Source organism: Anguilla anguilla, chromosome 4, assembly GCF_013347855.1.
Source record: "Anguilla anguilla isolate fAngAng1 chromosome 4, fAngAng1.pri, whole genome shotgun sequence".
NCBI lineage: Eukaryota > Metazoa > Chordata > Actinopteri > Anguilliformes > Anguillidae > Anguilla > Anguilla anguilla.
The window spans coordinates 26,577,903-26,598,217 of NC_049204.1; the positions used below are offsets into that span (position 1 = coordinate 26,577,903).

General features: G+C 39.4%; 1 protein-coding gene across 4 annotated transcripts in view; it reads left to right on the top strand.

Annotated features, from left to right (window-relative positions):
- Positions 1-3,180: 3,180 nt before the first annotated feature.
- lrp8 (low density lipoprotein receptor-related protein 8, apolipoprotein e receptor) overlaps positions 3,181-20,315 on the top strand; it is a 114,453-nt gene continuing 97,318 nt past the window's right edge. For all 4 annotated transcript variants that reach the window (XM_035413702.1, XM_035413703.1, XM_035413699.1 and 1 more), the window contains exons 1-2: positions 3,181-3,372; positions 4,136-4,255. In XM_035413702.1, coding sequence (XP_035269593.1) covers positions 3,306-3,372; positions 4,136-4,255 — 187 coding nt within the window. In that variant the 5' untranslated portion in view covers positions 3,181-3,305. The remainder of the gene's footprint in view (positions 3,373-4,135; positions 4,256-20,315) is intronic.

A 20,315-nucleotide genomic window follows, 5' to 3' on the forward strand; every position in this document is an offset into this window, starting at 1 on the left:
AACCTTCATAGAAATGTAGTGGAGTCAAAAGTACAATATTTATCTTACAAATGTAGTGGAGTAAAAGTCATAAGTTCCCAAAAAAATAGATACTCAAGTAAAGTACAGATACTCAAAAAATGTACTTAAGTACTGTACTCAAGTAAATGTACTTCGTTACTGTCCACCCCTGGTTTTGAGGCATTTGGTTGAGCAGATGAGATGCTTCTGTACACTGCAGAATTCATCCTGCTGCTGCCGTCAGTAGTCACATCATCAATAAAGACAAGTGAGCCAGTTCCTGTGGCAGCAATACATGCCCAAGCCATGACACTACCTACCTCCACCATGTTTCAAAGAAGGGGGAGAGGGGGGGTTTGGATCATGTGGAGTTCCTTTCTTTCTTTGGTACATGTTAATACTCATCTCTTCTGCCTGTAAGAGTTTGTTCCAGAACTGTAGATTTTGTTGGAGCTCTCATCCATAAACTAATGATGCAACAACACACAGGTGGCCAAGAAACTGCTGAGCAGCTAAATATCCAATTACATTTGGTCCCCCATAGCGGGAGGGCTATGTATAAAAAGGGCTGCAATTCCTAATAGGTTCACCTGACGTGGATGGAAAATCCGTAAATTAAAGCTGATAGCCTGCACTTTAACCTCATATTCATTGTTTCATTTCAAATCAAATGTTTTTCGATGTATGCATTCTTAACAGGCAATATAGAATTTCTCTCAATAACTTACTCAACAGTCAATGTGCTGTAGCTGAAATATGACAATCATTTTGATGGATGAGTGACAGGCAGAAATCACTTGAATGTGCCACAGAGCCAGTCTGCAACATAGGCAAATGGAAACGCTTACACATTCCAGTTCTGACCTAGATTGATAAAAAACCCATTACATCCATGGTATTAAATATCCCTCTATCATGCGCTTTATCAGTAGAAAATCATTTAATTTAATTTCTATAAATCTAGTAAGTGTACAACCATTGTTATTTCAGATAATCTTTAAAATAGAACAAGTTTGTGTTTGTAACCTTGGTCAGATTATGTCCATTTTATTTTGTAATTTGCACTGGTCATTTTTTCAGTTTCTGGCTTTGTATCTGCACTTTGTTTATTTAAGTCCCCATTTGTTACACAGTGGATGGTGACACCCTTCTTTTTTTAAAAGATATTTTAATCTCACACAAATCTGTTCAATGGGCTGTTAGCTGTGCATTAACCGGACATCATCTTGGTGGCAGGACCTTTTTTGACAGCACTTTCAAATAAATCTCTCTAAAAAGCATGCCAATGTATACTGTAGATAAATAAATAAAGTGTGGCATGGTGCTGCAGTGGGTAGCACTGTTGCCTCACAGCAAGAAGGGCCTGGTTTCAAATCCAGGGACCCTTCTGTGTTGAGTATACATCTTCTCCTCGGGTCCACGTGGGTTTCCTCCAGGTAGTCCAAAGACATGCAGGTATGCTAATTGGAGACTCATAGATATGAGTGTGTGAGTGAATGGTGGGTGAATGGTGTGTGTGCCTGCGATAAATTGGTGGCCTGTCCAGGGTGTATTCCTGCCTCTCGCCCAATGCACGCCGGGGTAGGCTCCAGCACCCCCTGCGACCCTGACCAGGATAAGCGGCTATAGATAATGGATGGATTGACTTGACTTCTCTGTAAATGCAACAACGTATTTGGTTTGACTTTGGAATTTTCCAGTCACTATGCATCAACAGAGATTTTCCATTGGGGGTGGTGTACTTCAAGAACACCCGTTCTGCTCCAATCCATTTGAGACCACAAGCTGATTCAATCTTATGCAGGCCTTTCAGACTGATTAGCCTTCACATACATTTGTGAAGTGTAAAAACCAAGTGTGATTACACGCTTTTAAAATCTATATCCTCCATCCAAATAAGCAACAGAACTTTTCATAGAATGTTTTACCCCTCTGTGTTTCATATATACAGTATGGATTAAATGTGTGTTCATGTAGCCTATAGATATTTTACAATTTTGATTTATGAACAATGTATTCCTGTGGTTTTAAATCTTGGTCCTGGGGTACCACTGTGTACACTGGTTTTCATTGAAACCACAATTGCAGTCCCAGAATTATAATAAGCTCTTATTTTTTCTTAATTAGGCTTTTTGTTTTTAGAGGGATTATTTACCCTCTTAAGCCACATTATGTCAGAAGTAGCGTGCATGCCATGAAGAATAAAAGTCCCACAATGTGTAATATTAATTATTCAATTGCATAAAATATTATTACATAAAGATAGGGTGAATCAGTAGTCTCCTAATTGGTGAAAGTATGAATACATGGCCACTTAAACTAATTAGTAAATATTAAAGAACAGACAAAGCAAATGATAAATAGCCAAACCTGCGTTGTGTTAATAGGTATAAGGAAATCAATGTGAAATAACACATATATTCCTTAACATAAATAGAAGCCATACTAAGAGAAATAGTTTGGGGAAGAAAAAGCATAAAAACGCTTTCCACTAGAGTGGTACCCTATTGATACATAAAATTATACTCCTAGCCATGGGTTTAATAATTAATAAATAATTTGTGCCTTTTTTGTTTGTAAAAGGTACTTAATATTACTCTAAGATCAATATTGTACCTTTCATGGCATATTTGGGAAATTCGTTCCTGAATGAACTAAAATGTACCTCCACTATACCTTTATTTCTGAGAGTGTATTGACTCGCCTCAGTCTTCAATTTTGTCAGTCAAAATTTTTACTTACTCATATTAATGGAATTGCAGTGCTATTGCAATATAGCGCAATAGGCACAATTATGAACAAGGGACTTTTATTATTCATGGAAAATATGGCTATTTCTGACATAATGTGGCTTAAGGGGTAAGGAATCCCTTTAAACATGAAAAGCACCGAATTAAGAAGAATTAACAATTTGTTAAAATTCTGGGATTGTAATTGTGACCGGAACGAAAACCAGAATACATTGTGGTACCCCAGGACCGAGTTTGAAAACAACTGTTTCCACTTGCAGCTGCGAATTTTTATGCCCATATAATGTGTTTTGGGTATTATAAAAATAAGAACATCCCCAGTCTAATGGAGGAGTGCAGGTCACTACGCCGGTCGCATGTGGCGATGTATGATTTTTTCTTATTTTACTGCAGGCATAATCCCGCCCATAAACGTCATCGTCACCGATTCAAATTGCTCGTGAAGCAGGAGAGGGTACAGTGAGAGAGGTACAACAGTAGCACTGCTCGTGGAAGGGGAGTGAAGGGTGGCTTTGTTTGTTTTTTTTACATGAACACAATTCACTTCTATAAGAGATGTGGGCAGAAATAGGGAAGATAATGCTGTTACATTTGTTACTAATGGAGCTACATTCTTCAAAAGGTGGGTTGCGATTTATTTTGAACTTGACAATTTTGTCATGCATCTGTATGAATGGGTCACTACAAGACGGAGCGCAGATGCATGCTTTCAGTTTAGCAGCGCCTGCCGCGGGTGCAAGCTACCCGTTTAAAAACTACAAATTGAATTTTTTGCTTGCGTATTGTGTTCTTTTGTTGTCCATCTGTATAATTTTCTTTTACTTGTGTAATTTAATTACAAGTGGCGGATAGAAATGTTACTGTGTCTGAGTACATGTGGATGTAGACTATGACAGGTATATGAAGAATTAAGTAGGCTATTTCCCTTATGTGTGTATAGACCGCCGACGTATTTCATTTTGTTACGATATATTGTTTATAACCAGGCTATATACCAGAGCGACGAGGAAATGAATTTGGAAATATGTTCACTGTTCCACAGATACGGTATTTCATTGTGCAATGAACGGCAACACGGGAATGATCCTATATTAGATATCAAAAGCAAGTTCAACCCCAATTTGAAATGAAATTGCATCGCTTTGTCTCAATACGACATACAGTTTATGAACTGAGTCAGTTGTAGCCTACTAATAACGAGATAGCCATGAGGTAATGCCCTAAAGACCCACCAATTGGGATGCCTACGGATTCAGTTTGATTAACATTAGTAGGCTATATGGTCGTACAAGTAGTATCTCGAGGAAATATTTGCCTCTGTGTGACTTTGTTGGGCAATTTGATGCCACTCGAATGTAAATTTGGCGTCTTCTCTACCAATGCAGGGACACAAACGGATTGTGAGAATGGTCAGTTTCAATGCAAAAACGGACGATGTATACCGTCCATCTGGAGGTGTGACGATGATGATGACTGCTCTGACAACAGTGACGAAGAAAACTGTCGTAAGTCAAATAACTCAAAACATATCTGTATTCATCTGAAAATCCGACAGCATATTAAAAGGTGGAAAACCGTCATTTACAAATGTCGAATAACATTAAGCAAACAGCGACTCGTAGCTAACCTTAAAGAAAGTTTTCAAAGCGACAGGGACGGAGTTTATTAACGCAGCGTGGTTGTAAGGACTGTTAAATTCACGTGTGAGGAATGTGGCGAAAATGATACTCTTCCTTGAAGTACGGTCGATGCTGATGTTTAATGCATTTTTATTTATGACAATTTAAAATAACTACATTTGCCGAATTGTCAAACCAGCAGGATGCGGAGTTAGTTCTAGCCGAAACATTATAGCATTGTAGACAGTTAACTTGCCAGACAGGTCTGGCCGCCCGAAACTCCGAAAATGAAAAGTGACGTACACACAGTAGGCTACTAGCCACTAACCTTTTGGCAAATACAAATCGGACACGTAAACGCAAGATAGGCACGCGCGCACACGCACACACACTATATCCTCAGAAGTCCCTGCGATTCATTTTTGTCCCGTTTAATCTCAAGAATCATACATCCTGTATACTGAAACATACTCTACAAGGGTCATTCAATAAAAATTAAATAAAATATTTTTTTCCCATTGCAACATGTTTTTGTCGTCTGAGACGCTTGTATTTAGTCAAAAAATTTAAATATTTAAACTATGTTTTAATGCTTAAATCAATTTAAATTAAACTGAACAGGCAGGAGTGAGTGTTGTGCATTGGTTATGCTGCAGCGGTTTATGTAAAATGATAAGCAATTTCAGGAGTCACTTCACAGAACTGTGTTCAGATTGAGATTGTGGGACATGAGATTGTGATTGAGTTGGAGGAGTGTCAACCAAGAGCCATTTGAGTATTTATCACATAATAAAATGGCAGAAGTTTTTATGGTTTTCAGTTGACTAACTTCTGAGGCAGAAACACTCCCAGGATGTAGATTTGTAAGACTTGATGTGGCACAGACTGGATAATACCTTGGGTTTTCAAAATCTTGGAAAGAAAATAATACTATGATTCACATTACAGGAACTGTCTGAGAGAAAAAGTTTCTTATGAGTCTTATCGGGGAAATTAATCGCAGGGCATGAAAGGATAATATCAAACATAATCAAATGATAACACAGTGATTCATATGTAGACCTATAGGAACAATGTCCATATTCAGTTGACAGAATTTGCCCACTCTGTTAATGTACACAGTATACAGACACAGCCATAACTGAACTGTTTGAGTTTCCTCATGATAAAATCTTAGAAACATTATGGTATTTTGATGTTGTTGTCATTGGTGGTGAAAAGTCTTGAAGTCAGAAGAATGACATCTTGTGGCAACAAATCCATGATATGTAATGTTTGTCCTCCTGAAAATGAGGTTACCGTAGGCTATTCTAGGCTACCTTTTGCATGCTTTGAAGTATGCCTAATGCCTGTTGGCCATCCGAACCACTCACAACAACTGCACATATAATGTGCACTATGCAATGGTAAAGAGGAGCTATTGTCCTCTTTAGGAGGAGTACACAATGTTACACAGGTGCCTGTACTGGTCTCCCTCTAGTGGTTTCAGTTTAGTGATTTGGTTTGTATATTTTGAACTGACGCCTTTCAGCACATTCTGCCTCTGTGCAGTGTAAGTACCACGCTTTCTCATAACGGGCATCATCTGGCATGCAGCAAACAAGATACTGTGATTGGAGGCCAAGGTATTGTGTACTGGCATTGTGCCACCCTGTGCATGTTAATTTAAGTTTAATGAGTATGTTTGTGCTTTAGTCTCGAGTTTGTCTCCTCATGAAAAAGGGAGGCATGTGGAAAAATTAGCCAGGCATGTCTCTAGTTTGTAGGAAGCCCATGTTGCTGTCCCACAGTTGGGAGTCTTGTCACACACTGCCGCTGTGCTGGGGCCTCTCCGAGGAGATTACCCAAACCTCATCCACAAAATGAATTAGAATAATTCCTAGAAGATTGTCTTTTGTCCTCCCCTCCCAGCGACATTCACCAGAGCAGCAGGGGATTCTTCGCTGGTTGCCCATAGAGACCACTATGCTAACATCACCCCCACGTCCCTCTACTCTCGCGCGCGCACACTCAGACGCACACACACAGAAAGATATTGCACAGAGATTGTGTTTGGAGATGAAGTAGGGGCTTTTGTTGAGAGCTGGACAGAAAAGCCTTTTAGCAGCAGCTATTCAGAGGACAGTTGCAGAAAGTCAGCTATCTTATTCTTACTGAAACCTGCAGAACACGCTTCAAAGCTTCTGATCGAAAACAGGTCATTCAGAATGCTTCTAAATATTTCAGGTGTCGTGGCATCGTACCCTTGTTCACTCATTTATATTGTGTTGGTGTACTAGATTTCAATGCTGGAACCTGAAACAACCGTGTAATCAGATCTTTTTGTAAACCCCGGGGAGGCAGAAAACATGCTCGTGTAATGGTAGAAACTAGGTTGTCTATTCATGAAAAGCCTATCAGTATTTTGTTTCTTTGTTGTCGGTAATGTTTGTGAATGTTCAGACATTTTGTGTTTTGTTCTTTATTTTGCTGGTAGTTTAAAATGTGTTCTTCCTAATTGTTTTGTAGTTCCTGCTGCAGTCTTTATTGAGAGTTTGAATGGCACAATAAGCTGTGAAGCCGTCTGTGTCTGAGTGCCAGAGTCTGTTGTAGTCGCAGATGAGGCCCTTTAGAGAGGAGGCATCACAACAGATTTCACGCGTCTGTATGTCTCAGAATCCATTGACTGGGATGTCTGCACAACAAAGCACTGTGGGGCAACTTGAGGAATCTAAAGGCTCAGACCTCTACACAAGCACACACACGCACACACACACACACACACACACGTTCTGTACATACACGTACATCAAAGGGGGTAGCAATATTCAAGCTTCCAGCAATAGTAGATTTCTTGCCCCTGATGGCTGGGGTCGGGGCAGTACAGGGTGAGCAGCCCACTGTAGTTCTGTAGCCTGAAGGGCATTCTGGGACATGCTCTGTAATTCAGAAGTACTGCATTTACACACTGTTTTTTAATATACTTTAAAATTTGCTGTTCACACTCGTTTTCATATGTAACCCTTATCAGTTTTGTGTGTTTACTGAAGGTATTTGATTCTGACCTGACACACATGCGCAAATGGCCTGATATCACACAGATCCGTACTATTGACCAATAAGCAGATAGTCCTGAAGTGAAGACCTCTGGTAGCTGTGCTACTTCATGCCAGTGGAAATATCCTCAATTACTTTGTTTTGGTAACTTACTTTCAATTTGGTATGGAAGTATCCCCTGATGATGAAATTATTCATGTTTTGTGGCATTACTCCTTTGCGTATCATATTTACTTGTGGTCACTTGAAATGAGCAGTGTAAACATAGCAAAGGAGACACTTAGGATTTATCAAATTCTACCAATGACTCCATTCTGTTTTGCCGGTCAGAACGTTTGCGTCATAGTTATTTTTTCTTTATACATATTATCCACAGTCATGACATTATCAGTTTCTGGCTCTGCTTGGTGCTGCCCCCCCCCCCCCCCCCCAATACAGGCCTCTGGTTCTGGGCTGGCGCCCATGAAAGAGAAGCACAACAAGAGGCCAAGAGAACAGCTGATGCTGCTGTTCCATTACGCATGTTCCTCTACTGTTCCCCTCTTGGTCCTGCACAAGAAATGCAGTATTGCCCTCTGCATCTTTTACAGCAACATAGTAATGCACAGCAAATCTGCTTTTGGTGTTCTAATGAAGGTGATTGGGAGCCAAATTTTTGAAGAAAGGTATTTGTCCCAAGGCTGTGTGTGTGATGTAGGCAAGCCCCCCTAAACCAAAGCACGTGCTGTAAAGTACATGCGGCAACACAGTGTGAACCATGCCTCTCACTGGGAGTAGCTGCTGCTCGATAAGTTGTCACTCACAGTGTGAGACAGGGAACAGGGCAACTCCCAGTGTTTTTCCAAATATGGATACAAGCCCAGTGTTAGCTTTAACTTTTAAAGTTTGGCGTTTTTCACTTTTCTTGAGACTCTTTTGATGTGCACACTATAGCTGTGGCTATTGAGCAGTTCAAATTTTCAGTTTTGATAAGGAAGTGTGGAAACGCAAACTGAAACTGAAAGACCTCACTTTACAGAACCCAGCTCTCCACAGTATCAGTCAGAGGCAACTGACACAATTAGTCAGAGATAGTAGAAAATAATAGGGTGGAGCAAAGGATGACCCACTGTTTACAAGCTTCTTTTTTATTTACTCTAAGTGTGGGGAAATGGTAGACTGGCAGACATTTGAGGCTGTCAGAGGTCCTAATGTTAGCATCTCTCACATGGTGCCTCTGTGCACCAGTGCGTCTGTTTGCTTGTGACAGTAGTCCTGCTCGTCCTGCCGTGGGACGTTTGTGTCCTTATGCCGGCCCGAGGGTGAAGGTGAGCTTAGAGGAGCAGTTCACTGTCTGGAGTTTTATTAAAATATTTTGTTTCAGCTTTGTTTCAGTGTATGATTTTGATGTGATAATTCTTGTGTGCTATGAAGGGTATTTTAGTACAGAAGTTTCTTGTAACCTGCTGGCTTCATAATGGCAGGCATTGGGGCGAGGTTAGTGGTTTACAGCAAGAAACTAGCTACACTTCAAGTAACTCCAAAGCAGCTTGTACTGCAACATTATGCTTCCAGAAGTTGTATGTGTATATTACCTGATTATTACCATTTTAAAGTTGCATTTAATTTCCTCTTCTGTTGGAACAATTTCCAGTCATGCATGCAGCCTGATACTGCTGCACTCACGGATGCACTCATTGCTTCCTGTATCAACAGTACTACCTACCAGGCATGGCGAGAAGTGCCTCAAAGCAGCAACAAATCGAAGGGACTGAAATGGTTCCTGCTTGTCCAATTACAACTTGTGGGGAAGGAATGAACAAAACCTCTCATCATGTCACGTTCGCCAACTACCTTTAGACAGCTGGGATCTAAATAAGGCTAGTTGTCCTCTAACGGGATATCAGCAGGCCAGTTCTCCCTCCCTCTTCCCCCACTCAGCCTTTATCTGTTGCAACTCCTCATCCATAAATTCAGCTTCCAATAAATAACCTTTAGCAATGTAGCTTAAACACTTTTCCGTTTCGTAGTCAGACATAATAGTCTTCAATTTCAGTTACGTAGTAGACCCTTTGGCCAGGACAGCTGCATGTAAACCACATTTCTTTGGTTAAGGTTCCCTGAACCTTGGGGGCGAAGGGCTTGCACCAAAATTAAAAAAATAAATACATATTTTTATGCTTATAATTGTGAATAAATTCTATTAAGTTGATATGGTCATATGTACAGCCTCTGGAGACATAATGTCATTGTACCAGCTGTTTGGAGTTAGTTGAAGTGTATGTTCTTGCTGTAAATCACAAACCCATTGATGCTGTTACACTATTCATTGTAAAGCCAGTAGGTAGTCGGAAACTTCTGTATTTAAAATATTCCTTGTCACGCACGAAAGTCTCTCAGTCAATGAAAAAACATGCACTAAAACCAAAATTTTATGGTAAAAACTCCAAGTGAACTATCCCTTTAGTCTGTGTACAAGAAAGAGACAGCCGATAGGGTTTATAATCACAGTAAATGTATCCTGTGCATCAGAAGGCATGAAAAATAGATTCCTGTTCAGTGAGTTTAAGAAGCTATTTAAAGAAGTAGCATGTTGTATACGGAAACATTATTGGATTTTTGACTTGACTACCTTGCGAAGCTGGAAGGGATTGGCATTGGGGGAGGGGTGTGCTGGTATTGCCTATTACAGCTCGGTATTTAAGCTGTAGCTGGGAGGATATTTTGTTATTTTTTTGTAATGTTTTACTGTACATAAAAAAGGGTTTTGCTGACTTCTGTCTCTGTTTACATAATAATCGTGTTATGCACAGTTGAAGAATTGGCTGTTTTGTTGTGTGTAATAGGGAGGTAAATATTATTATATTAAAAGATAGTGTTTTCCATTTCTTGACTGTCACTCGTGTCACTCTGGCCCAAACTGTGACCCACCTGTTGCAAAAATAACTAGTTTCACTTCTAGCTTTGAGAACGCTTATTTTTTTAGCACTGAAAAAACTGACTTTCCTCTTCACACACTGCATATTCCCTATACCCGCAAGTAGCACTGCTCTTGGCTCCTAAAATGATTCATCCAAATCACGGCTGTCTGGACCAGTTTTCCAAATCAGAGCAGAGATGGTAATTTGATGTAAATGCTCTAAATACTGTCTCTCTGGGGAAATGGGTAGCAGACCTACTGATTGGCACATGTGCATAATTTCACACTGTGTTGCATAGATTTGGCCTAGAACATCGCATGCTAGCTAGCAAGAAATAGCAGCGAGAACGGAGAATTTATGAAACGTTGGCAATCTGTTGGTGATAACGAGTTCCACTTAACATCATCTGAAACCTATTACGTTACTCCCCCCCCTGTCGATTTTGTACCGGGAAAGAAAACACTCCCTCCCTCATGCAGACCCTTAGGAAGTCCCTGCTGGTAATTTGGGGTTTAGTGTATAGAACCTGGAAAATGAAAATGGAAAAAATAGGCTTTTCATTTTAAAAAATGCGTATCAATTGTTGAAACATTAGAACCAGTTAGCAAAATGCCCCATGGATACATATTGACATCCTGACAGTTTGTACAAAACCAATAGGCTTTCCCAGCAAAGCTCCAGAAGTTATAAATTTCCCAGGATTCCAACTATTAATCTGTGAACGTGCTGTATATTTCTCTCTGAAAGCTGCAGCTGTTCTTAGGGCGGCATACACCAATCGCAGGCACATTCATCAACTGGATGGTTTCTGCTTCTCTTGCTCTGGTGCCTGATACTAACCCTGCCGCCTGAAGATCACATGACTGAGTAGCCCTCCAACCAGCTATTGATTTGCATTTCAGCTATTATAGTGATGTATTGCATTGTGGATTTATGGGCTGGGATTTTTCTGTGCTTTTTATGGTGTGTCTGTGTGATAGTAAGAATGTTTCCTGCAATGAAAACCTTGGTCTTTCAGAGACTGGCACAGGAAAGATGAACAAAGACCAAAAGGGCCTCAAGCGTTACATAATGATGTCAGTGGCTGTTGAGCTGTTGTGGGTCTTTTTTTTCTGATTTCCTCAGTTAACGGCTGCAAATATGTATCGGAATCAGCCACAGGCTATTGATTCATTTGCAGGCAACCTGGAGACGAGCAGTTCTCCCAGTGCTTTTAGCTGTCAGTAATGAGGTACTGTAAGCCTCTCTGTAAATATCCATGTCAGAAAAGTCCAAGCTTTTGAAATAGCATGGCTTACAGTAGTGGAACCAATGGGGGATTTTTATTTCAGTTTTACCATTTGGTCTATACTATGCCTCACAGAGTTCACCCATTAGAACAGATATTAATATAACTCAAGTTTATTTACATTCTTGTAAGCCTTTTTTTCTTGCTGTCACTCTAAATTCATAAGTGGGACACATACAATGTTTTGGCAAGAATATTTATGAGTAAAATACATATTTAATACCTATCTGATCTGCAAGAGTGGTTCCCTTTCTATAATATGAAGTTTTAAGAATAGTGTTATTCCTATTGTTAGCAGCTGTAATTAGGACGGGTTATCATTATTTCTTGGTAGTCTATATAGGCATTTTAATGATGGGATCGTTTGGACACATAATTTCAGGGCTGTTCTTCTGTAAAACCAAAGAAAACCTCCTAAACCAAGGATAACTGGAAATTATTTTGGCAAGTGTCTGATTGGTATTAGAGGTGATACCAATCCAAGTCTCCCGCTCTCTCACTGTTATTTAAGGTGAGAATAGATGTTCCAAGTGTTTCACTTGCCGAAGGAAATGAGACTGTGTTAAAGGATGTAATATCAGTGGAGTTTAAAAATTCCACATGACCTTTAAAAAAACCGAAGTTACAAAAGCTTCCCACAGCATTACCGTTAAGCATGTGGAGCCCTTCTCCGCCAGAGAAAACAGAAAAAACAGAATTACACAAGTCTTGCTTTGTGTGATTTCTGTCTTGGCTGTTGGAGGGAGTCTTCATTTGTGAGTGCTGATGACAGAAAGTCTTTAATGTTCACATATGCTTGCCTTAAGTGGGGCTATTTGTAAAGGGATTTCCATTTTATCATACGTTCTGAGAGTGTTGAGCAGCCCATTCTCTTTGATGTGCTGCATGCAGTTGCGGGTATCAGAAATGTATGGAAACTGACCGGATACGAGGAGATAAACATGCAACTCTCATTTTACCTTCAATTTCATCCTCTTTATCTGTTATTCACTGCACTTTGATCTGAATGTATGGATACCTAAATGTGATCATTTCATGGCATAATACAGTTTTTTTGGGGGGAAATTTGAGCACTTATGCAGCCTAGGCGCAAGGACACATTTGTTTTAATATGCAAGGATGTCCTTGTGGATGACAGGAGGATGATTGTCTTAGACACCCTCCTCCACAAGTCTGTTTTTGTGCCCTGTTCCAGGATCACCAAATCTGTAGGGTTTCTCTCTCTCTCTCCTAACACGCTGTTCTCTAGGGCTGTTTTTCGTATGCACCATGAAGGCACATTGTTTGCTTCCTTCCACTGGCATGGGGGGCTGCTCCACATATAAGAGCTCCTTTATTTTCATGTCTGTGTGAGCACCTCTCTTGTCTACAAACACTGACACTTTCTCAATGGTCCTCTCTACCGCCTGATTAGTTAAAGGCCCACATTCCTGGAAGCTGGCTTCAAAGAGATTTAAAGGGATTCAGGTTGTGTGTGTGTGTGTGTGTGTGTGTGTGTGTTTGTGATAGAGACCTGAGTCAAACAATTATTTTTTAATATTTCATATCCATTCAAATACATTTATTTCCATTATTTATGTTAAAATACATGTGCAAATATTGTTTATTGCTAAATACTTTATTGCAGATTATTTGAGTTATTTAAAAACATTCACATATCAAATGTGAAACAGGATATCTTAAATATTTGTTATTTCGTTTTATGAGGTCATTTAAAATATTTTAAGCAGTTGAATTCCAGTAGTTTAACGCATTGTGGTCCATGTTTAATCTCAGATGTGCTCAATTACCAGGCATGTTATTCCCTCCACTGTCAGAGAGTGCAACCCACAAAGTTGCAGATTCTCAAGAGTGGGGTTGGAGTCAGATGATCAATACATGCAGGATGGGGGGGGGGAGTTAATGGCTTGTTTGGAGATGCTCTCTTATTTCATGAAATATATTAAAAATTTCATTTGAAATATTATTTCTCAAGTATCTGTAGTAATTACACATAACAAATTGATATTTCAATTTTGTATTTATTTCTTTAAATTAGTATTTGAATAAGTGTGTGTGCTCATCAGTGTACGGCACAAGCGTTTGTGTGTCTGACAGCCGTCATGTTTTATCCCTGATGTTTCTGCGTCTCAGTCTGCTAATGCACTCCTGGTGCTAAGCATTTATTTTATTACCCTTTTTATAACCCTCTCACCCTTTTTGGAGTGATTCTGAAGTCTGGTTAGGCAGATGAAGCACATAAAGGCATCAGAATGCGTGCAGTGGTTAACAAAGGTATAAAATCAGATCTGCTGCTATGATAGAGTGTCTGGAAGTGATGAACTGCAATAACACCTTCCTCTTTTTCTGATGTTTCACATTGGTTTTGCTTTACTTGGGAGCCTCCCACGCCAAGTTTTCGCCGATGACAAAGACGCTACAGCAGATGAACTGGTCCAGTGGAAGAATTGTGGGCCTAGAAACCCACACAGTAGAAATACTGCACTGAGCCCCACCAAGCTTCCGTTTCACTATTGATGTGAGCCTGAGGTGCTTGACCCCCCCTCCCTTTCTCATGGAATGAAGCAGATTTTGGGACTTCTGCCAGTGAGATGGGAATATCTCCTAGCCCTGCATGATTCAGCGCCCTCTCACACACCCTCTCCCTCTCCCCCCTCTTTTTCTCTTGTGCTCTCTCTTTTTCTCCCCCCCCCCTCTCCGTCTCTCCAAGCTCTTCTGCTTTGGTAGTGGGTGTATGTATGAAATCAGCACTGGGCTCGAATTGTCAAGTCTCATTGGAGGAAGATTTATCCAGATTGCATGAAATATTATTGAGGCTGTGTTGGAAGTAGTTATAGCGGAAGATTGTTTGAAACAATGTCATCTACTCGATATCACCCGTTGCTTAATATTAGGGATCTGTCTGAATAGTGCACATGCACAGTTGCACACTGGCTCTGTGGAAATCAAGAGTTTCTGTACAGTGTAAAGCAATGCCTATCTGGCGCCATTGATGTTGTGATTTAGTGGAGACATTTTCCATCATGTGCATTGTCCTCCCCCCAACCCTGACTGTATTCACCTGGCTAATGTTGTCATTAGCGACTGTTTAAATCCTCTAATTTCCTTAAATGAATCTGTGGCACCAGGAGTAGATGGGGCTTTCAGATGCTGTCTTCTTTGCAGGAGGGCAGGTCTCAACATAAAGGCATAATTTATAATCAGCTTGTACAGTCATAGTTCAAATGCACATTTCCTTCTTTAATGTTTTTTTTCCCCTTGAGTGAAATGGAAATATGTATGTGAGTGACCTGCAGTTTAAAGGAAAATGTTTTTCTCTCCCTCACATTCCTCAGTGTGTTTATTCTGACTCTTATGATGTGGTAATTAAAGGAATTCTCATCAGGAAGGTTACTAGAAGTGTCCACGTTCACTTACAGCTAGCAGGAGAAACCAATGCTCAAAGGTTGTCTTAGCAAGTAGCAGCAGATAAAAATGCTTTGATGGCATGTGTGTATATAAGCTCAATCATGTTACCTTGTATACCTTGTATCGAACTACTAAGACATCACCACCACTCCTTTCTGCCAGAAATGACTGCAGCGTTTCCCCAAGATCTTTTTGTCTGGGGCAGCAGGTGGTCTGGGGGCTCTACATCTCTCAAATTACTGTGAAAAGAATTTGATTGACATTTGGAAAAAATGAATGCTATCACTATCAAGAAGTCTTAACAGTGAATTATATTTGTCTGGGAATATTGTTAGTTATGTGTTGTTTTCAATGAATAACTTTATTCAAGCTAATTACAACCGATATCAAATTCACATTTAAATAAACTAATCTTCCTAGCTAGTTAGCTAATGTTAGTTTGCTTAAGTTAGCAAGCTGGCCAATGTTACATTGCTTGCTAACGATAAATTTAGGAATTTTATGGATGATAGCCCTTAACCAGCTAACGTCATACTTGTAATGTTAGCTAATTAGCTAATGATTACACTGAAGTTATGGCTATTCCATACATAAGGCAAAACATTAATCAAAACAAGGAAAATATTCTCGCAGAGAATGTTGCACCAGGTGTCCCTTCTCATCAGTTGTCAATAATGCACTGTCTGCCAGTGTCTTGACAGAGCGTTCGCTCAAGATTCAATTCACGCTGAAAAGCTTGGTCTTAAGAATGCAACGGCGAGTGCTTGGCTATGAAGCTTAAAGTGTGCTGTGCCAATTATATCAAATGAGAGATCCGGAATTAAACAGGCATAATGGCAGGGTCAAGGGCATGGTGTAGCAGTGCTCCTGGTTCCTTGAGCAGCAGTACACTGCTGTTGTTTAATGATATGGGAAACACTGGGCAGGCTGCTGCCCGCTGCACAGCAGAGGTTGACTAAAACCAGCCTGGAGCCAAGCCAGGGATCTTTCTCTTATCTGAGGAACTTCTGCAGTACGCATCATGACTCTGACCAGCAGAGGCTAAATATACCACATCACAAACTTTGGACTGACTTCCCAGTAAATAACTGTCATTCCCTTGGGGAAAAACCTGCTGGTCGGTGTATCGATTCATTGCTGGTTGGTGAATTTTTTGCCGCTTTTTCAGACCTGAATTCACTGTTCTTCTGAAACCAGCATGCCAGTGCCTATTGGCATCATATTTGGAAGTATTATCTATTAAATAGTGTACATATTATCATTTTAAGAGCAAGAGGTAAAATCACTACTTTAAACAAAATTTTGAGTAGCATGCTTTTGCTTAAAAACATTTGCTTAAAATGTAATTACACAGACTTTTCTAATGTAGTCTGGTAGCAAAGACAGCGATGAGTGACTTGGTGTCAATGAGCAACTTGAATTTGCAAATATGCAAATAGTTTACTTTAACAGCATGCACTGCAGGTTCAATTTACAGAGACCCAGGGCTTATATCCAGTTTACTGAGGTACAGACTAGCTGATTAGTTCACATTTTTCCATATTTTTCTTTATTATGAACTGTTTTTACTCAAATTTACTTTAATTTCGAATAGAACTAGCACATGTGGTGATCTAATCAAGGTACTGCATGATATTTTCTAGAACTGCATTCTCTGTATACCTGTATTGTGCATGCTCCCTCTCCTTGTTTGAAAATAAACCCCTGACCACCCAATGGTGAAGTATGGTATGCGACAACTGGGAAAAATTACACTGAAATATATTTGTGTTTTCAGAAAATGTAGGTGGTTCATTAACCATTAGCTTTGGTCCTATGCAGCTGCTGATGCATCCGTGAATATTTGTTATCATCCCTACTTTCTCCCCATTATTCAATGAATGCATCAAACATGAAACATGTTCCAAGAATAGGTTTTGAAGTGGGTTCTGACACATTCCAGACAAATGCTTGCTTTGATCAATATATGGAAATCATTTCATTGGCCATTGTCAGTTTTTTTTCCCATTTCTGGATGTGGGTTTTAGTAATGGGAGAAAGATCCCCTGTAATTAAAAGCTCTAGCAATTACTGTGATTAATTATTTTAGTTTCATTATCTTCTGGAGCTTATAAATATTAAATGTTTCAAGTTATCATTCTGTCAAAGGTGCTGAAGTCTAATTTCCGATTAGCTGCTTTGTCAGGCATCATGGCTGCTTTCCGGTTATGAATTTTAACAAGAGTCAGACTACTTAGAATGTTATTTTTCAGTCAGTAGATGTGCTACCATTTGTTTTCCTCTCCAGATTTTTAATATTTTATGTAAATTTATGTATAATGGAACAATTGTCAGTTCAGTTTGTTTTGTGCTTGTGTTTTTTTTTTACAAAATGACTTTCATACCTGCTGAAATACAAAAATGAAGCTAATGTTTCATATCCTGTAACAGTGAATATACAAGAAAGCCCCTCAAAGAATACAGAAGTGAAATTGATATGCTCACAAAGTCTCAAGTCCCTCATCCTGTTGAGAATATGGATCTGAGGTTTAGCTGTTGAAGACATCATTAATTTAAGAAAACGAGCTAATGACCCATTTTGAAATGGGGTTCTTGTTCAGTACAGAGGACGATAAATGTGGGATTATTGAGCAGATTGATTTTCTTATAGTTTTCAGGGTGTTATTATTCCTCCTGAAGGAACAGAGAAGTGACTGACAGCACTGAGCGGGTGAAAACAAGGATAAAAAGCACTCCAGGCTTGTGTGTTGTCAGAGGGTAGTTCAGGGGCCTCATTTATAAAACTTTCACACAGATTTGATCCTAAATTCAATAGATTTAATCTTCACGTGAAAATCTACACCGAAATTTTAGATTTATGTGAAAATGTTTTTATGCATCTGCAAGCTCCAGAGGATGCGTACAAACTTTTCCTTGTGGCTGTGCAGATGTACTGTATTATGAATATTTTGCTAATGCCTTTACATATGGAGATATATAGGCTATTAGGCCACACACACGCATCAGATTTATTTTTGTGAAAAGCACCGTGCGCTGCAATATTGTAGGCCATTAACTAGGCTATTATGTATAGGTTTGGGAGGAGACAAGGCGACTAGCTAGCATGCTCCTAAGACTTTAGGCTTCACTAAGAAAGAATCACTTGTTCAGCAGGGTGTCTCTCCCCAAAGTTGAAACGAAACTTACACTTATGAACACTTTCTGTTAACATTATCAAGTGTGCAAACCTCTATGAAAAATATAACCGGCCTAATGAATAATAATAATAATAAGAATAAGAACAACAACAACAGTAATAATAGTAATTATCTATAACTTTATGTTTTTAAAACTTAAATGCAAATTTAAAATATACATCATGTCATAATTATCAATTAAAAAAAAAACTTGAGCACTTGTTGGCTTGTATTGACAGCGATCAATGACAACTCCATTGAAATAGAATATTGGTAACAAAATTAAAGATGTGCAATGCGAAAATGCATAACATTAAAATTGCTGTAAGCTGTCAATACTTAAAGAAAAGGGGGTAAAATGGCTGTATATCAATTTTATATCATGTGTCAATGGTTTCAGAGGAAAAATAGCAAAATAATTGATTGCATAACGATATTTGTGGGTGTTCCCTGGGTGGAGTTTAGGATGAGTTCCGATTTATAAACGTTTAGGCTAATTGGTAGGAACAGGAAATTTGTGTTATTTTGTGTTTATTGACATTGTATAAATTATTTGTTGGAACATTTTAGGAAGTGATTTTATAGTCTTTACAAGCTTAAATATTTCTTAAATTCAGTTTTAGGAATCAAAAATCAGGCAGTTTTCAACAGCATGATACCAAGACAAGTCAAAGGGAGAATACTTGAATACAGCTGAATGTATTTCTGTCAAATGTTACATAATATCATAGAAAGTCTGCGTACGCTTGCCTCTCATTTTCAAAGACTGTTTTATTTTGGTGAGAATGAAAATTCATATCGTTTTGTCTTCTTTTATGGGCACCTGTCCATGGAAACTGCTGGATATCAGGAGGTAACACAGCTAATTGAATTGAATTAATGCTTTGGCTTGTAAAGCACTTATTAAATTACGCGGAGTGGTTATTGCGGGGGAAGCTGATGCATGTTGTCTCTGCAGTCTGTACATACAGAGCTTCGCTAATGAGATGGCTGCTTCATTTTCATGTCTCTCAGATGGTGAACAATGGGGGGTGTGCATGGGATCTGTTTAGAGGGTTTGAAAGGGCTTTTTTTCAATCTGTCATCTGTGCTTGTGTTTTCCTTGCATCAATGCATATAAATCCCTGAAACTGTGATGTCAATCTAAGATCAATAAAATATATCTGGAATGCTTTGGAAATGCTTTTGTGGATATCTATCAGTGTTGGTACAAATAATGCTGTATACAGAGAGTGTGAGTGTTAGTTGGCCCTCAAGCAGGTCTTGGAGTCTCTCATAACGCTGACATGTTTGCCGCTGCCTATGTCAGCTGGTTGATATGTTGTGTGATGGCACTCCATGGCTCTCCAGATGGTCATTTTTTAGATTGCCTAGCTTGTTTTGTTTTCAGCTGTTTCAAACCTCAAGGGGATGTGGCCAAGACCATTTGCAGCCTTGCCCCTGATTGGCTGCGCAGCAGAATGATTGACAATATTGATCAGCTTTTTGACAGGTTGATGTGAGAGCTTGTCCCTGGCCAGATGTTGAGTAGAAGGGAGCTCTGGAGAGTTCTCAGACAGTGGCAGCGGGGACAGTGTTACTGGTGTCTGGTCGGGAGATCAGCTGTCAGTCTGCATACTCCTCCCCTCCTCAAAGCGTGTATGGGGCCTGTCTGAAATCCAAAGCAAGCTGATGTGTTCTTAAAATGGCAGAGACTCGAAAAGAGCCTTCGCCTGCGCCAATGAATAGTTTGTCACAGAATATTAGACAGTCAGGGTCTGAGTCTGAATGCGGCTTTATTCACCGGGAAACATGCTTTAATTGCATCCTTTGGAATGAAGATGAAGGGATGACCTCATGGTCTGAACCTGAGTGTGGTTCACGCACATGTCGTTTCTGTTTTTATTTAATTATTTATTATTATTATTATTATTATTATTATTATTATTATTATTATTATTATTATTGCCAACATTGATAATAATAAGAGAGACATTTATTGCTCAGCCTGTTAACAATGGCACCACAGGCATACTGCATGGGTGCATTGTACTTTAACCTCAGGCATCAGTTATGGCATCAAGCAGACCTTCTGTCTGTTGTCTAACCTCCACATGAGTCTTTGTTCCAAATATGCAAACCTTGAAGTGTGTGTGTGT